Genomic DNA, 17,165 nt, shown 5'->3' with positions numbered 1-17,165 from the left:
AGTAAAAGTTGAACCGCATCTTGTTAATTTTATAAAAAAACTTGAGTCTACACACTACTCATACAAAGATATGAGCTGCTTCGGAATCTCCAAAAGTTTTACAACATGAGAAGTGTTGTTATTTGGTTATTTACACCTTCTTTTCCTTCGACAGCTCCTCCACAATGATAGCCTCAATGGTTGCCAAATCGGTAGACTCAACGAGCTTGATTTTCTTGGGGATATTGCTCAATTGCTTGAACTCTTCTGGAAGCACCTGGTCCTCAAAGCTGTAACCTTCGAAACCACCCAGGGATTCGTTCACAACCTCTGAAAACTTGGCTGGATGAGCGGTAGACAAAGCAATGTACTTTGTAGACTTCGCTTCAGGGTCGACAGCCATCTTCTTCTGCGCAGTTGCAATTCCAACAGCAGTGTGGGGGTCTAGTATGTAGTGGTTTGAGGTGGAAGCATACGTGTCCTTGATGGTAGCACCTGTGAGTTCGTTGGTGATCATTCTAGAATCAAAATCAGACTTGATTTTGGCAAGAGTTTCGGGAGCAACTTCGAAAATTCCCTTGGAAGAAAGATCCGACATGAACTGGGCCAAGATCTCACCAGCCTTGTTGTCATCACCACCTGCAGTAGTGGCTTTGATGGCGTACCACAATAATCTCTCAAAGTTGGAGGAGACACAAATGTCCATGGCGGGCGAGAAGGTGGCCTTCACGGTGGAAGCCTTGTCGTACTTGCCGGTATTCAAGAATCTGTCCAGAATATCATTCTCGTTGGTGGCAATGACCAGTTCCTCAACTGGAAGGCCTAGTTGAGTTGCAAAGAAACCAGCAAGAATATCACCAAAGTTTCCACTTGGAACCACGTATTTCACCTTCAGGTTTTTCTTCTCGGCTTCAGGCAATTGCTTGACCAGTTGGAAGTATGCGTGGAAGTAGTATGTGATCTGAGCCAGAATTCTGGCCCAGTTGATGGAGTTGATAGCACCGACGTGGTACTTATCATTGAACTTGGAATCATTGAAAACTTGCTTCACCAAATCCTGACAGTCGTCAAAGGTACCTTTCAAAGAGAGAGTGTGAATATTATCATCCAGCACTGTAGTCATTTGAAGCTCCTGGATTGGCGAGATTCTTCCAGTTGGGTACAAGATGAACACAGAAACGTCTTTCTTATTCCTCAGGCCGTAGATGGCAGCACTGCCGGTATCACCAGAAGTAGCACCGACAACGGTGATGATGTCCCTTTGTTCACCTTCCTTCTTAGCAGCATTTTTCCTGGTCAAGAAGTACTCGAACAGGTTTCCAACAAACTGGAGAGCAACATCCTTGAAGGCGTATGTTGGACCATGGAACAACTCCAACAAGTATAAGTTGTCGTGGGAGTCAAGTTTCACCAATGGAGTAACATCTTTGGTTCTGAATGTAGAGTATGATTTCTCAACCAAAAGCTTCAAATCAGCATCTGGAATCTCAGAAGCGGCAATGAAGTTTCTCAAAATGTTGAAGGCAAGCTCTTCAAATGACAAGTCTGACCATTTTTCAAGGAAATCAGATGGCAGCTTTGGGATCTGAGAAGGCACAAAGAGACCACCGTCCTTGGCAAGACCCGTCATGACGGCATCCTCGAAAGAAACGGCTTGGTCAACCTTGGAGCGTGTGGAACGATAAGTTTGACTAGCAGACATAGCTGATTTGGAGTTGAGGAAATGGAGAAAAAAGGGAAGATGATCAATCAAAGACACTGACGAAATATGCATGGCCTGGGCCGGTGATGGGCCATCCCGGTAACGGAGAGATTTTTTCGTCTTGAGTCACAGTCACGTGCTTTCCGAGGGAAGTTACAATAAAGATTTGGAACATCAAAATTTAGCACACAAAAACCAAAACAAATTCATAAATAAGCACTAAACTGAATGCAAATAGCTGGTATATATTTAAAACGAGCGAGCGATTGTTGGGTGGCGTTCTCGTGAAACTGACACAAAGTGATCCCAACTAGTTCTTCCTCTCAAGTTCTTGGAGCTTATCACTCCTTTTCAAACGAACGTTTCCGTCAACGATGTCGACTTCAAAGCCAGTCCTCTCCAATATGGCCTCATCCTCTTTGTCTATAACAGTTCTCTGGGCTTCCATCTTGCGGACGAACTCCTGGTTCCCTGGGTTGTTCTCAAGCAAGTACTTTATGCAGAGAATGGCACGTTCTTTGACGAAAGGCTCGTTCTTGTCCAAGTTACAATTGGATAGGACTACCTCCAGAGCATGTAGATTTCTAACCAATTCCTGATTCTCAAAGTTCTGGTATATCAGAAAGGTGATAATCTCTATTATAACCGACTTGATCATTGGGTATTCTTTTTTCCCTGCTGAGACCGAGTCAGTTGAAGACTTCAACGTCTTTCTTTCTGTGTTGTTGTGCACAATGTGGAGAAATGCAATCAACTCTTCGAGGAACTTGTAGCTGTTGAGGTAATTCCTGACATGATCGTATTGACAAAGAGAGCCGATGGTGTCAAGTGCACAAAGAAGAGACTTCTGGTTCTTTGACAAAGTCTCCTTCTCAGCTACCGTCAGGCCTTCAGCACTCAGCAACGGCGTTGCCTCTCTAGAGAGACTTCTGTAAATCTCCAACAGCCAGGTGATCACTATCGTGAGCTTGTTGCTGTCCCAATCCCACTCCTTCGAAGCCGTCAATAGCTGTACCAACTTAAGCAGCTGGAACATCACCTGGTGAGCTTCTTCGTCATTTTGCTGGACCAGTTGCTTGCTAAAAGCAAGAAATCCTTCATGAGTGACCACCTTGAATGAAATGGACATATTCAAATAATCCACCTCGGAAAACGCCTCCAGTGTCTGCCGATCAGACACATCGTACTTATCTATGAAATGCTTTAGCAATCCGGCAGCCATCGGGTTATCAAAAAGCTCCTGTATGATGCAAGGGTTGTTTGAAATGTTGTTGACGTAAATGGAAAAAGGTATTATCACCTCAGAGCTTCCAAACACGTTAATATGGGAGTTGGCTGGCATCTTGCCCATGTCTCCGTCGAACATAACCACTCTGTGTAGCAACGGACTCACTCCTTTCAAGTCCAGATGATGCGCAACATCATGAATGTCTTCTATATCAGCTGTCGAAAGGTTTGTGAGGTATTGAAAACAAGCCGCGATGGTCTTCATGTAAAGCTCGACGATGGGGATCTTGAGATCCTCCGGACCCTGCAATTTGGCATGTTCCAGGTTGTCCAGACTGAACATCGCCAGCGCGTTCACATGTTTCTGGTTTTGAATAATCAAGCTGTAAAGCTCACGAGTGTTCAAGTTGAAGCCATTGGTCGTTTTGTGCTTGTCCTCGGATTTCAATGCGTTCTTCACTCCCACAACCAGGTTTCGGGCGGTCAACACCACACCACGAACTATACGAACTCGTAATATCGAAAGTGCATCTTCCTTGAGATCTGGTGCCAAATTATCAACAAAAGCTCCTATGGCCTCTGAAAGTTTCGACCAAATGGACACCGACAGTCCTAGAAAGTCCCTCGTCGATTCAACATTGGCTGTCAATGTCACCACATATCCCAATCTGGATAAACAGTCTTCCGCCTGATCAGCACTCCCGCTGGGGCTGAACTGCTGGAGCACATCAGCAAGAATCGAAAGACACTCTTCACGCTCCATTTGTGTGAGTAGCGATGTTCCACACGCGCTCTAGATGTTTGATGAAAAACGATACCAATGCCGCGTCAACCAGTGCTTGTGTTTCTTTTGGAAGGGACTAATACAAGAAGGTGATAACCTTCTGATCAACAAACTTGAAAGTCGAAATTTCAAGAAGAATCGTAAAACACTGAGATAATTAAAACAGAGGCCCTCGTGTCTTGTGCCCATTTCCCGGCTGCGCCAGCCATTGCCTTTTTCTTGCCTCTTTCTTTCGGCTAGCCATCCCTGCAGGTGTTTCCCAATGCGGTCTAATGATGCGTCAGTGCACTACTCGTGCGTATGCTGTTTGAGCTTGAAGTGTGGAGCCATAAGGCCTAATCAGGACTTAAGGTTTGGGAATTTAATGTTTATGGATTAACGTTAAATGTGTGGATTGTGGTGATTACCAGAGACTTGATTATTTCGATGCTGGTTGGTGGTGTATGTAAGTATGTGTGGATTATGCACTAGGAGTCCTGCATATCATCATCAGACTCTTCTTGATCAGATCCCTCAGAATCGTCCAAGTTTTGCCCAGCAGATGATTCACGGTCTTCATCTTGGTCCATTTCGGAGTCTGAGGCCGAAATGTCGGAGTCGTCCGGCTCCCCAACCATCATTAACTGGAATTCGTCCCTATCGACGGCCCCGTGCGGCTCAGAAGTAAGAAACTGCAGATTGAAGGTGTTACGCTCACCAACAGCAACCACTTCCTTGGCCACTCTGGCCAAAAACCTTTGAATTGCTCTCAATCCAGATGCATAAATATGCTTATTTTTGGCAATGTGTCTTCCGTGGGAATTAAATATCGCCTTGATCCACGAAAGGTTGAACTCGATGTGTGGGTCATCCATCAGGAGAGAACCTATGAAGTCTATCAGTCTGCTGATGTATATCGTTGGCAGTTGTTGCACCACGAGCTCAACATCAGTGGCCAGGATCGAGTCGTACACTTTGTGAATCAGATACTTTTCGTTCAGTCTGAATGACATCACCAAAGCAGTGAGGTATTCCTTCTCCTTGAGGGCTTCCAGTGTGTTCTCTGGAGTCACCTCCATATCGAGGTCAATTGGGTCAAACATGGCGTCGTCATCTATAGAGTAGATAAGTAGTCCTTCTGTTGTAGCAGCTGCAAATGCGTTTGCCGTTGGAGAAAAGGAAACGCTCGTGACCCTTATTTCGGGCAGTGTCGATCTCAAAGATGGGTCACCTCTTGCAGAACCAGGCATGGTAGAGAAACCCTTCTTACGATCCTCGAAATCTGAAAGATCATCATCCAGATCGATCAGATCGATAGGACCTGCGTCGGTCATCTTCTTAGAATTGAGTAGCTCAAGAGTTCCGTTGAGAGACATGTTCTGAGAGACGGTGAATCTTTTGAGCAAAACCTCGTTGGGGATATCATAAAGACACAACGAGTTGTTGTTTCCACCAGCAAGCAAAGAAAGACCATCGAAACTGTAGCAGATCGTTGAAAAGTGCTTTCCCCTCGACGAATTTTGAGAGACAAATCGGTCCTCAATGTGCCTTCCCTGTAGAATATCTTTTCTGCCATCAATATTGCCCACCTGTGTACCAGATTCCAGATCCCAAAAAGATACCTGACCTTCCAGCGTACTGGCAGCAACTTGTTTTGAATCAGGTCTGACTGCAAGGGCAAGACACTCCGACAAAACGTGGAAAGGCTCCACTGTCTGAGATCTGGCAAAGATGTCCCACACACGGATGGTCTTGTCCCAGGAAGCACTGGCCAGCACGTTTGAATTTTCAGTACCAAAAGAAAGAGAAGATACAGGTCCTTCGTGGCCAGATAGAGAGTCAAGCAACTGCGAAGTTTGCACAGACCACACATGGATATTGAAATCGTCTAGCGATCCGGCACACACAATCTCTCCACTGGGATCAACAGCCAGACAACTAAACTGAATCCTTTCTGGAGCAGTGAAAGTACGGAAATTCCTATATCTGATCAGATCCCATGCTCTCACGGACCCATCAAGCGAACTGGAAAACATGACTTGACCTCTCTTCGCGAATGCTATACCAGTGACAGCCGAAGAATGCTCGTCAAAAGTAGCAAGACAAAACCCCGAAATGATATCCCAAATCTTAATCTTGCCGTCATCTGCAGCAGTTACAATTCTGGCACCATCTGGAGAATAGGCAATGGCATTTGTGGAGTCAAAGTGACCCTGTTGTTTCAGAATGTACGACTCAGATTGCCATTCGTACACCAATAATTGACCCAGTTTACTGGAACCAAAAGCAAGCCATTCACCTGTAGAGTTCACTGTTATAGTGTTCACCGCATTCTGTCCCATGGCCAATTGCTGAATGAGCGTAAAAGATGGCAGTTCGTACAGACGGAATTCACCATTGCCAAATCCGACGGTAAGAACCCCTGAGTCAGCATGGAAAGTACAGCACTTCACTTTGGTATCAGCAAAAAAATAGTGTCTGTCCGTTATCCTCCAGTTCATGTCCTCTTCATCGTCATCTTTCTTCGACTCTAATGAGTCCTCGTCCTTAGGTCTGGTGGTGTACTCCCATTGAAATATGGCACCATCCTTGCTGACAGTGAAGATGCTCTCCTGGTCTTTGGAGAAGAATGCCCTCACCACGTGGTCTCTATGTCCAGATAACGTCATCTTAGCAGCAGCATCCTCGGTCTCGAGTGAAAATATCCTTGCTGTCATATCTTTGCTTGTAGATAGGATGAACCTGGAGTCTCCGGACCAAGACACGGATGTCACCTCAGAGTAATGTCCGGCATAAACCCTGTGTCGCACAAATGGTGCAAACTGTCTGTCTTCTGTCAAACTTGGAGTCTTCCAAATCTGAATAAGTCTTCCGCACGAAATGGCAAAATGCGTCCCATCAGGCGAAAACACTATATCACGAACTCTGTCCTTGAAGTTGAAATGATGCAGAACTGTACGGGCTCTGAAATTCACCAATATGGCTCTTCCATCTTCATCCACAGATATCAGAAGATTCCCCTGACTATTCAATGCCAGACATGAAATGTTCTTGCGATGCTCATAGTCCAATGTGAAGGATTTGTTGTGCATAAGATCGAACACAGACACCTTGTTACCAACTGGTGACAGCAGGGTGGAACCATCTTTGGTGAACACGAGATTGCCCCTGTAATACACAGATCCCAGCAAGTTGGAAAACTTGAAATCAGACCTCATTGTGTCTGGACCTTGGCTCTATGGAAATGTGAACTTCACTGATCAAACAAGACACAACTCAAGTATAAAACTTTAGTATCCATAAATTTTCATCTCATCTTCTGTCACGTGACTGAAAAATTTTAGATAAAGTTGAGCCGCATTTAGTCGTGTATCGCGCACAATAGGATTTTTCAGTGCTTAATCCACATGTGCATGAAATAACGACTACAACTCCATATTATACTCCAGACATTAAAAATGGCAACCACTGCTAACGTTGAAGGTTTGCTGGACTGGTTCAGAGACCCCTCAAATAAGTCCTTTTGGAATGAGGACCTGCTAGACATAAGAACAGCATCTGTGGGAGGAGGAGCTGGTGTTTTTGCTAGAGAAGACATCGACGTGCATTCTCACGACCATTGTGGAGGCCATGGAGATGATCATGAGCATGAAGATACGCCTATTCTATTGAGAGTCTCCAAGGAAGCCATTTTGAGTGGCAGAAACTCCAAAATTTGCAACTTGTTGTATGAGGGAGGACTTGATGGGATGCAAGCAGTTGTGCTTGCCTATCTCTACGAGAAGGCTGACCCGACCAGTCCGTGGAAGGGTTATGTCGACTCCATAAACATCTACGATGATAACGGAAAGCCAATTGTTCCGCCGTGTATGTGGGATGAGGAGGCCAAAAAGTGCTTAAAGGGAACTGAAGCTGAGGTTCTTGGAGTGACTGATCCTGAGGAGATAGAGAGATACTTCACCATTGCTCTAGCGTTTGCAAGAGAAGTGGAATCTGTCATTCCTCGGCCAAAAGAACTGGACATTGTGGGAAAGCCTCAAGAGGAGGTTGAGAAGATGTTCGAAGTGTACGCCGCCATAGTTCTGGCTGTTTCCTCTAGAGCTTTCACCATTGATGATTTCCATGGTCTGGCTCTCGTTCCAGGAGCCGATTTGTTCAACCACAATGCATACGACGATGAAGATGTTCATTTTGAGACTATTGCAGACGTTTGCCCTTTTTGTGGCAAAGACAGTGGCTGTGGCCATTCAGAGTTTGGTGGTCCAGACAGTGAAGAAGATGACTCGATGACTGGGTCAGACTCCGAAGATGAAGAAGAGTCAGGCGAAGAGGAAGAAAATGATGACGAACAACTTCTCGAAATTACTGAGGAAGTGATCGAGCGATTTGAGTCGGATCTCCTTGAGCAAAACGGAAGTGAATCTGATGAGAGCTCTGATGAGAGCGATGCCGAGTTGAGTCCTGTGGAGAGAGAAAGAAACTCTGCGTTTTCTGATCCTGACTCATGTTGCGATATAACTTTGGTGAAGAGCATCAAGAAGGATCAGGAGATTTTCAACACTTATGGTGATCTCTCCAACCCTTTCTTGCTGTCTAGTTACCTCTTCGTTGCAAAGAACAATCCAAACGATACGGTTGGTTTGGGTAGACAGATCATCCGATTCTCCAAAAACAGCAAATTCGCCAAGCATATCTCTTGGTGGGAAAAGACTGGATACGTTTTATTTAAATCTCAATTTGCTAGAGCCAGGGGGCTTGATGAAGACGAAGAACAGCAAGATTCTGTCTCTGATGGATGGAAACTGGATATGAAAATTGCTGCGGATGGAAACCCTACACCTGCGACATATGCATTTGCAAGGCTGCTCTCATTGTCTCATATCCATCTGAAGAGAGTGATATTGCAGAAGCACAAGTTGCACAGCTCTCTTACCATCAGAGATCCCAGAGCCAATCGTCTGTTGCTACACTGGTGTCAGCAGAGAGTTTCACAGTATGGAGAAGTGAAGGTTCCACCTGGATATAAACACATGGTATCACCATTGATCAACCATGAGAAACAGATTCTTGCTAAAGCGATCGAGCGTCTTAGCAGATAGACGAAGTAAAGCGTATAGAAGGATGTACAAAATGGAGCATTTTCAACATTTGTTGCGGCGTAATATTGGTAATTGCACTCCGACGAAGCGGTTTTCCGGATGGCATTTAGAGACGTCTGTCTTTGCTCCTATTCTCTTCGAGCATACATTAACCCTCCAATACATTATATCCAATATGGGACTATTCAGATCCGATCCAGTGATCCCAGACCCTCCAAACAGATCTAAACGTGAAAAGTGTTGGGAGTCTAGAGACCTCTTTTTCAGCTGCCTAGACAGGATAGACGTGGTGAACCCGTTGGATAAGAAGCACGATAAGATTATTGCTAAGGAGTGTTCGAAGGAGAACAAGCAATATGAGACTGATTGCGTTGCCTCATGGGTCAAATATTTCAACCAGAAGAGGCCCTTCGACATAAAGAAGGAGAGAATGTTGAAAGAGGCTGAAGAGCAAAACGCAGAAGTGATCCAAATGCCCGGCTACCGTCCAGGTGCTATTGGTAAGTGAAAAATAGCACTTTTTGGCTCGTTTATTATATATGTACATAGTTATGCCTGAGTTTATGCTCTTAATCTTTTTTCAAAGTCCTTTGTTTCTCTGCATTCTTGACCACTTTCTCGTCCACGAATAGGCCCTTCCTCTTCCTGATGGCATTCATGTACTTCCTTGCAACGTTCTCTTTATCAGCGGTCTCGCCAAGATCTTCCAGTTCTTCTTCAGTCGTGGGAACCCAGAATGGGTCCATATCGATGATCTCGAATCCCGAGAAAACCAGCTGAGGAGAAGCAGCACCAGACGTCTTCTTTCTGATATCTTCGCTAAAACCAAACGCCTCCACGACGGGAATTTTGGCCTCGATACTGAAGAAGGGTGTTCCTTCCTTCATCTCTTCCGAATCTATATGACCTCTTCTTCTCTGGATAACTGCGTAGACCTTTCCCAGCACTTCGGCTGAGGCCTGAATCTCACTCGAGTACATGGCAAGCATGAGACGAGGAGACCAGTCCAGAAACCCTTGATGGATGCAATCCCTCGTGGTGGTGATAGTTCTTCCTGACAAGTTTGGCACTGTTGATTCTTCCTCAGAAACATTTGCTTCTTGGACAATAACAGCAACACCTTGGATTGGCTCAGCAGCTAGTGGACCTTCGTGCATCGCTAGCTGGAACCCGTTGATGATGCTGTCTTCGAACTGAAACCTCGTAGCAGCTTCACCAAAAACTCTTCTCCCCAGATTATCACTGAGATCCATAAGTATATTTGGACCCATTCTCTTAGGTCCAAGAGATACAATTCTGTCGACGAGGTCGGTCCAGTTGATATTGTCCTTGTTCTTCAACTTGTTACCAGTCTCCAAAAGCTTTTGGAGCTGCGATTTGAGCTCTCCAGCTGTCAGAACACGGTTGTTGGACTCAATTACACCCGCATCATCGTCATCCTCGTCATCCTCCGATTCAGAGACTTCCTTCTTAGTCACCAGATTCTTAATGCTGTTGTGGTTTTCAGACAGAAATTGGACCACCGCCTCGGGAAGAGGGATAACCTTGTACTTTATATTCACATTTCCGAGACTTAGCTGAGTCACACCTCTTCCGAGCTCTGGTTTCTTCGGAGGGTTCATTTCTGATTGGGCCAAAATTGTTTCACGATAAGGAATTTCAGGCTGAGATGAAGTGATCTCAATTCCAGCAAATCTTTCTCTCAAATCCTTCAAGCATCTCTCCAGGTGGAGCTCACCTGCAGTGGCAAGGATATACTCACCAGTATCCTTCACAAACGTACGAACGCAAGGGTCAGCTTGGTTCAGTAGCTCTAATCCATGGACCAGTTGGTCCATTTTGGTAGGATTAACAGGCTCCAGAGCAACACGCACAATTGGTGCAGAGCTGAGAATCAGACCAGCAAGGTTCACCCCGGTTATCTCTGAAGACACCAATGTACCACTCTTGAGCACTTTACCAGCCAGTCCACCAATACCAGCCAGATTTCCGGCCGGAACCTCCGCTAACGATATCAGCTCGCGTCCCATGATTAAGTAAAGATCAGTAATAGTCACCTTGGAAACATGTTCGTTGGGGTTAGCTGGGTTGAACTTAGGCCCCAGAACAGTCAGCTCCTGTCCAACCTTTATGGACCCACTGTAAACTCTAGCCACACCAACCAGGGCCTCTTTGACGAGTTCGATTTCCTCCTCAGATTCTTCATCATCTTCATACTCGAGCTCAAGCTCGAACGGGTTCTTGGTCTCCACATCAGAAGGACTGACTTCGTTTTTATCAGACTTATTCTCAGTCAACAGTCTAGCTTGTTCGGATGCCTTGGCTGCAGCCTCTCTAGCCAGCCTTCCTCTCTCAAAAAGCTCGTCTTGAGTCATTGCAACTCTCTGGTTCTTAGGTAACTCTGACTCAGGAATGGAAACCATTTTCGAGACATAGGCACTCACAAGTCCAGACTGATTGCAAGTGAGCATATCCTCCTTCAGTTGAAGGTCTATCAGCTCAGACCCTGGTGCCGCCTCTAAAATGGTTGGGATACGTTCCTTCTGTGAATTCAAAGGTGAGGGCAGCTTATCCACAACCGTTACCAACACTGCACTGGATACAGGCAACCATTGGCTCATTACTGTGTTAATCAAGGTTTTGGAATCTTTGGACCTGAGATCACGAGGATTTACCTTGAGCGATAGAGATTTCACCACTTTCTCTAGCTTTTCCTGGTCGCGGTTGATTGAAATGCAATCATATGCGGCCCAAATGTTGTCCAAAACCAGCGAGACGAAAAGAGGCTTAAGAGTTCTTCCCTTAAGCCCTTTGGAGGATATCACCTTCTTGGATTTGGGGTCAAGATAAAAGTTTCCCCAAAGCACTTTCTGCAGATTCTGTCTCTTCATGCCCAACTTCTTCTCATAGATGGAAGCAAATTGCGCAATGTTGAACCCCCAGCCATCATAAGCGGAAGCAAAAATCACATTGTTCTTCTCGGGAGCAAAGTAGATATCTTCGTCATCCTTTTCCACAAACTCTTCTACGGTTCCCTGTTCTTTCCTTTCTCTCCACAATAAGTCTTCCTGCATTCTCTCACCAGCGAAAAAACTTCCGATAACAGAGTTTACCTGCTCAATCACCTTGTTCAAATGGATATATGCCTCGGTAGAACTCAGCTTCAGCTCTGTGATCAATCTGTCTATTTTGTTCAGCACTAGCACCAGTTTTAGTCCGTCCACCCACGCCTGTCTCAGTACGGTGACCGTCTGGGAACAGACTCCTTCAACAACATCCACCAAGACCACAGCACCATCGCACAATCTGGAAGCAGTAGACACCTCTGAAGAAAAGTCGATATGGCCTGGAGAGTCGATCAGGTTGATCAAGTGTTCTTTGACCTGGGGTTCAGCCTCCGGGTCTTCAGCGTTCCGTCTTAAAAGCCTGAAATATAGCGATATTGCGGAGCTTTCCATAGTGATTCCTCTCAACTGCTCATCAGGTCTAGAATCAAGGTATCTCACCTTACCGGCTAGTCTTTGGGAGATAATTCCGTTTGTTGCAAGTAAAGAATCAGACAACGAGGTCTTACCGTGATCAACATGGGCCACAATGCATATATTCCTGATGCACGCAGGATCCGACTGGAGGCGCGAGATCTCCTGAGTAGATAGTCCCATTTTTAGGAGTTTATTAGTGGATTTCGCAACTGTGAGCGATGGTGTATTCGACTGACTAATCTGAAAACTGACTTGAAGCCATATCTATAGTGTCTACAATTTTCATGTCTATAATTTCTTGTGCCGAACACACACGCGATGAGGCAAGTAGGACTTCCGAAATAGGCAACGACATGAAATGACGACTGTTCCAGAAAAGAATATACTGATCAACGGGAACTGAGTTTTTTCAACGCCTTTTGGTAGAAAACAATTGTGAAAAGGTAACTTTATTCTTAGAAATTTGATTCAGATGAATTCTCCGCGTTATGAGCAGTCTTTGGTACGGCTGTTTTGGTAAATGCAGCTTTACTTCTGACTGACTTCAGACATGCTAAATGGTAAAATATACAAAAATTGATGATTTTTTTGAAAAAATCACTGCTCCAGCAAAACCATCTCATGTTGGACCAATCAGTATATATTAATAAATGCAAGTTTATCTTTCGATGAATGACAATGTAATGCCTGCGACTCTATGCTAGTTTTGGTATATGCTTTACCTCCTCAATTGTTTGAGTCATTCAAAAGATTCAAACTCTCGTCTTTGTCCGTGTAATTCCCCCATCCCATGCCGGTATCACCACCCACAGTCACGGCAAACTCGAGGTCCTCGGTGGTTATCATGTCCCAGTACTTGTACACCATCATGACGGTGGAGAGGTTGCAAAGAGATCCAAACAACAAACCGTCAATGTAATGGTTCACATTCTCGCAAATCTTGGTAGAAAACGCGTAAACAAGTAATTGGGAACATACAAAGAAGAATCCTCCTAGGCATAGAGCCCCGAAGGCCCACCAGTTATTCAGGTAGAATACGGATAGAACGGCCTGGGACACTAGATATGTCACCACCAAAATTCCATTCACGATGTAACAGACCACAAAAAGCCCCATTGTGTGTTCTGTGTCCACGCCGGAAGACCAGTTCTCAAATGTGAAAATGGCAACCAGGAAACTCATCACGAATGCGCCCAGAGATGAAATCCTCAGAACCTTCATGGAAAAACGCGTTCCGTCCTCCCAGAGCTGGTAGCCAGTCATTCCCGAGTATGCCAGAGACCAACACGATGCAGTAACCATTCCAAGCTGAATTGCCACGAAATACCCATAAGAACCGGATCCGGGTGGAGACACACCACAATCAACGATTAACGTGGATACTATGAGGCCAATGAACACGCTGAAGAAAAATACCATTTCGCTTCTTCCAATTGCGGTATATTTGCTCTTGACCTGAAACAGGATAATTAGCATTATCACCAACGCTGCGATATTCACAAAGGCGTTGCCTATCTCGAACACCATGGTGTTAGCCAGGTTGACTGGTCGCGCGTAGCATGAGGGTAAAATGCCCTTGTAGACGGTATCTGTAGCATTGACACCGGCAGCCCGCACCACCGAGCACACCGGCAGCGGAGCCTTCGCACATATAAAACTGAAATCCCCAAACCCCATGCTGGAAAACGGATGAACACTTGGAACAGCACAACAGAACCGTGTGCACCGAAAACTATTTTAGAGTCAATCGCGTTTCGGAAATCGGGGCGTGTTCTAATCAATAGATGGCTTATATAAGCTCATGTTATACTCGTTTACGTAAGCCTTCTGGCTGTGATGGGCCGATTTCTCGGAAAGCGGAAGAAGGCGCAGACCTCAAAAGAAAGGAAAAACACGTTACCAGTGTTAAAATCTTCTCCCAAGAAACAACTTTCTTTCTGAACTTTTTTTCTCGCTTGGTTCTATACACAATGAGCAGACTACCTTTGTTCAGTACCTCGCAGCTCCAGCTGCACACGTCGAAGAACGACTGCTGGGTCTCTCTGTACAACAGAAAGATCTATAACGTCACACCATTTTTGGAGGAACATCCAGCCGGAGAGGAGTTGATCCTTGAATGGGCCGGAAAGGATATCACACAGATAATGAGTGACCCGGACTCTCACGAGCATTCGGAATCAGCCTTTGAGATGTTAGACGAAGACATGCTCGTTGGTTACCTGGCCACCGCAGAAGAGCAGGAAGAACTGTTATCTAATAAAGCTCACTTGGTTGAGGTCGTTCCTGAGACTATTGATCTTACCGAATTTGGTGAGCTGCCCAGCGAAGAGTTGCTGAGTGTTCAAACCGACTATCAGCACGATCTGCAGAAGCACAGGTTCATTGATCTGCGTAGGCCCATGGTGTTGCAGGTGCTACTTTCGGACTGGACGAAAGAATTCTATCTAGACCAGATTCATAGGCCCAGGCATTACGGCAAGGGGTCTGCTCCCATATTTGGTGGGATTCTGGAGCCTCTTTCTTTGACACCTTGGTGGGTTGTTCCTGTGGTTTGGTTGCCGGTGGATTTCTATGTGTTCTATCTTGGTTGGGTGAACCAGAGTTACGCGGCTTCGCTTACGTTCTTTGCCATTGGTCTCTTTGTGTGGACTCTGATTGAATATGTGTTGCACAGATTTGTGTTCCATCTGGACAAGTATCTTCCTGATCATCCAGCCGCGTTTGCGCTCCATTTCTTGCTGCATGGAGTCCACCACTACTTGCCTATGGACAGAATGCGTCTGGTGATGCCTCCCACTCTGCTTGTGGTGCTTGCATATCCTTTTTACAAGTTGGTCTTCTCGTTGTTACCATACTACTATGCATGTTCAGGATTCGCTGGAGGGTTTTTGGGTTACATCATGTACGATACTACGCACTTCATGCTGCACCATGCTAAGCTACCCAAGTACATGCAGGACCTTAAGACGTACCATCTGGAGCATCATTACAAGAACTACGAGCTTGGTTTCGGTGTTACCTCCAAGTTTTGGGATATCATCTTTGGAACCGTCTTGAATTCCGACAATGTATACGAGAAGAAGAACTGAGAGATAGACGAGAAATAATTGAGAGAAAGGAAAGACCAGATGTTACATAGGGCAGTGACGTCTCAGTCGTATGAAAAATATTTTAGCATATAATGTATAGGTTCAAATAAGGGTTAAACCAAAAGAGCTTCAGTAAGTGAATATTGTTAGTATTAATCATCACAGCTGAATGTTCTAAGGTTTACCAGGATCTTAGTGTGGACTATCAAAACAGCTTCTTCAAATCTTCCAACCTGCTCAGACTCTCGTTTACTGACATGTCCGCATCCGACATGATCTCGTCGTTGTCTCTGTCTAATGGTGTAGACGGTATCGACGTACCGAGACCGTTCTTGTTGCTCTGTATCATTGCCATGATAAGTTTATATCCTTGTATGTGTTCATGTTCGGTCAAAGCCACAAAGCTGCACCATGGCTGGTGCTCCTCGATCACGTTGATTTCCTCTTCGTTTTCGTCGCTTTCGTCGTTTTCTGATCCCAGTTCTGGTGGGAAATCTATGGGCATCAGGACTCCGTTCGGAGGAATGCTCTGCAACTTAGCATTGCTTACTTCCGACAACAGGATTCGCCGTAAGCATCTCGGACATTTCAGCAAGCTCAGCTTTTTTGTACCGAAAGTCTGAATTTTCAGTTCCCACCCGAGAAGTCCAACGGTAGCTGCCAGCTTACCGATTTTGCCATTAGTCCATGCTTGTAAGTCGTTGATAACGCTGTCGTCGAGAGCCAATTTGAAACTCCTGGTGCTCAGGAGGTCGACATTGTCTTGTAGCTCCAAAAGAGTGTTTTCCAAGTTCGCAAGTTGCGTACTCGTGTCCGTGTAATCAAATAGATAATAAGACAAAGGAACGCCTTTGTTCTTCCAGGGACAATGCACGAAATGGTCCGAATGTAGTCTCTGCAAGTAATTATCCACTAATCTAAACTGCAACTGACGCGACTCCTCTTCCTGATCGACATCATCTTCCGGATCCTCATCCTCAAAGAATAACGCGCTTGTGGAAGACAATACATCAAGCTTAACCATCATGACTGCATGACATGTGGAACACTCTAACTCATTTTTCCGAGCACAGTGCCACCCAAATCGCGAACACTCCAAAGGCGTTAGTCTCTGATCGTCTATAGTCCATCTTAATATCTCGAAGGTTGACATCCTTTCAAGCAGCTGGGAAGTGTCATACGGGTTAAACGTCTGCTGGCTACTCGAACTGGAGCCACAGCCTGGATTCCGCAAATGGTTCCGTTTCGAACGAACAGCATTGAGTCTCAAACTTTCATCTGACAATCGCCTCTTTCCGATGGACTCGATGGATTTTGTACGAGGTGAGAAGGACTTCTTTTTGTGTAGGAGATGATGGTGCAGGGAAAGACCCGAGGGTGATATCGTTATAGTCGACAATATGTTGGATATTGCATTTGTCGTGGATTTTTCCATTATTCCTGAGATTATCTGATGCTGTGTGGGGTCCTCTCGGGAATGACAACCTTATGTGCATAAATCTGGTAAACAGGACATTTGAAACCTGTGGATATAAAGTAGTAAACTGTCTGGCTACTCCTGCATTGCATTTTGGTTAGTCAGCCCTGGTAACTTGAGTATGTGCGGCTCATCTGTGGAATGGCCAAATGGGTGAATGTAAAAGCTAGTAGATTGAAATTGTTTGATGATATCTACATAATTCTTAGTCTTATATCAGTTTTTAGCTCACTTGTACAGAAAAAAAATATGTTCTTCTATGAATTCAGTGGCACTAAGTAAAAATCCATCACCCTCTCTTTTGGCCGGTAGGATAAGGCCTTGCAGGTACACGATGCCCCTACATA

General features: G+C 45.2%; 9 protein-coding genes across 9 annotated transcripts; 3 read left to right on the top strand and 6 right to left on the bottom strand.

The window, feature by feature from the left end:
- Nucleotides 1-130: 130 nt before the first annotated feature.
- KUCA_T00003713001 (uncharacterized protein) lies at nt 131-1,681 on the bottom strand (the record flags this gene model as incomplete). Its single annotated transcript, XM_022602156.1, has 1 exon — nt 131-1,681. One exon carries the CDS (start codon nt 1,679-1,681, stop codon nt 131-133), a length of 1,551 nt encoding a protein of 516 aa, XP_022459727.1.
- Nucleotides 1,682-1,991: 310 nt separating this feature from the next.
- KUCA_T00003712001 (uncharacterized protein) lies at nt 1,992-3,671 on the bottom strand (the record flags this gene model as incomplete). The annotated part of the gene is made up of 1 exon (XM_022602155.1): nt 1,992-3,671. The coding sequence occupies one exon, from the start codon at nt 3,669-3,671 to the stop codon at nt 1,992-1,994; it is 1,680 nt and encodes a 559-aa protein (XP_022459726.1).
- Nucleotides 3,672-4,159: 488 nt separating this feature from the next.
- Nucleotides 4,160-6,889, bottom strand: KUCA_T00003711001 (uncharacterized protein; the record flags this gene model as incomplete). Its single annotated transcript, XM_022602154.1, has 1 exon — nt 4,160-6,889. One exon carries the CDS (start codon nt 6,887-6,889, stop codon nt 4,160-4,162), a length of 2,730 nt encoding a protein of 909 aa, XP_022459725.1.
- Nucleotides 6,890-7,129: 240 nt separating this feature from the next.
- Nucleotides 7,130-8,770, top strand: KUCA_T00003710001 (uncharacterized protein; the record flags this gene model as incomplete). Its single annotated transcript, XM_022602153.1, has 1 exon — nt 7,130-8,770. The coding sequence occupies one exon, from the start codon at nt 7,130-7,132 to the stop codon at nt 8,768-8,770; it is 1,641 nt and encodes a 546-aa protein (XP_022459724.1).
- Nucleotides 8,771-8,945: 175 nt separating this feature from the next.
- KUCA_T00003709001 (uncharacterized protein) lies at nt 8,946-9,278 on the top strand (the record flags this gene model as incomplete). The annotated part of the gene is made up of 1 exon (XM_022602151.1): nt 8,946-9,278. One exon carries the CDS (start codon nt 8,946-8,948, stop codon nt 9,276-9,278), a length of 333 nt encoding a protein of 110 aa, XP_022459723.1.
- A 61-nt stretch (nt 9,279-9,339) lies between these two features.
- KUCA_T00003708001 (uncharacterized protein) lies at nt 9,340-12,432 on the bottom strand (the record flags this gene model as incomplete). Its single annotated transcript, XM_022602150.1, has 1 exon — nt 9,340-12,432. The coding sequence occupies one exon, from the start codon at nt 12,430-12,432 to the stop codon at nt 9,340-9,342; it is 3,093 nt and encodes a 1,030-aa protein (XP_022459722.1).
- A 546-nt stretch (nt 12,433-12,978) lies between these two features.
- On the bottom strand, nt 12,979-13,929 carry KUCA_T00003707001 (uncharacterized protein; the record flags this gene model as incomplete). The annotated part of the gene is made up of 1 exon (XM_022602149.1): nt 12,979-13,929. The coding sequence occupies one exon, from the start codon at nt 13,927-13,929 to the stop codon at nt 12,979-12,981; it is 951 nt and encodes a 316-aa protein (XP_022459721.1).
- Nucleotides 13,930-14,222: 293 nt separating this feature from the next.
- Nucleotides 14,223-15,341, top strand: KUCA_T00003706001 (uncharacterized protein; the record flags this gene model as incomplete). Its single annotated transcript, XM_022602148.1, has 1 exon — nt 14,223-15,341. One exon carries the CDS (start codon nt 14,223-14,225, stop codon nt 15,339-15,341), a length of 1,119 nt encoding a protein of 372 aa, XP_022459720.1.
- Nucleotides 15,342-15,546: 205 nt separating this feature from the next.
- On the bottom strand, nt 15,547-16,776 carry KUCA_T00003705001 (uncharacterized protein; the record flags this gene model as incomplete). Its single annotated transcript, XM_022602147.1, has 1 exon — nt 15,547-16,776. The coding sequence occupies one exon, from the start codon at nt 16,774-16,776 to the stop codon at nt 15,547-15,549; it is 1,230 nt and encodes a 409-aa protein (XP_022459719.1).
- Between the last annotated feature and the right edge of the window lie 389 nt (nt 16,777-17,165).

Source organism: Kuraishia capsulata, genomic scaffold (assembly GCF_000576695.1).
Source record: "Kuraishia capsulata CBS 1993 genomic scaffold, Kuraishia_capsulata_scaffold_4, whole genome shotgun sequence".
NCBI lineage: Eukaryota > Fungi > Ascomycota > Pichiomycetes > Pichiales > Pichiaceae > Kuraishia > Kuraishia capsulata.
Note: the sequence above shows the minus strand (reverse complement) of the source record. Positions and strands in the feature narration are given on the sequence as shown.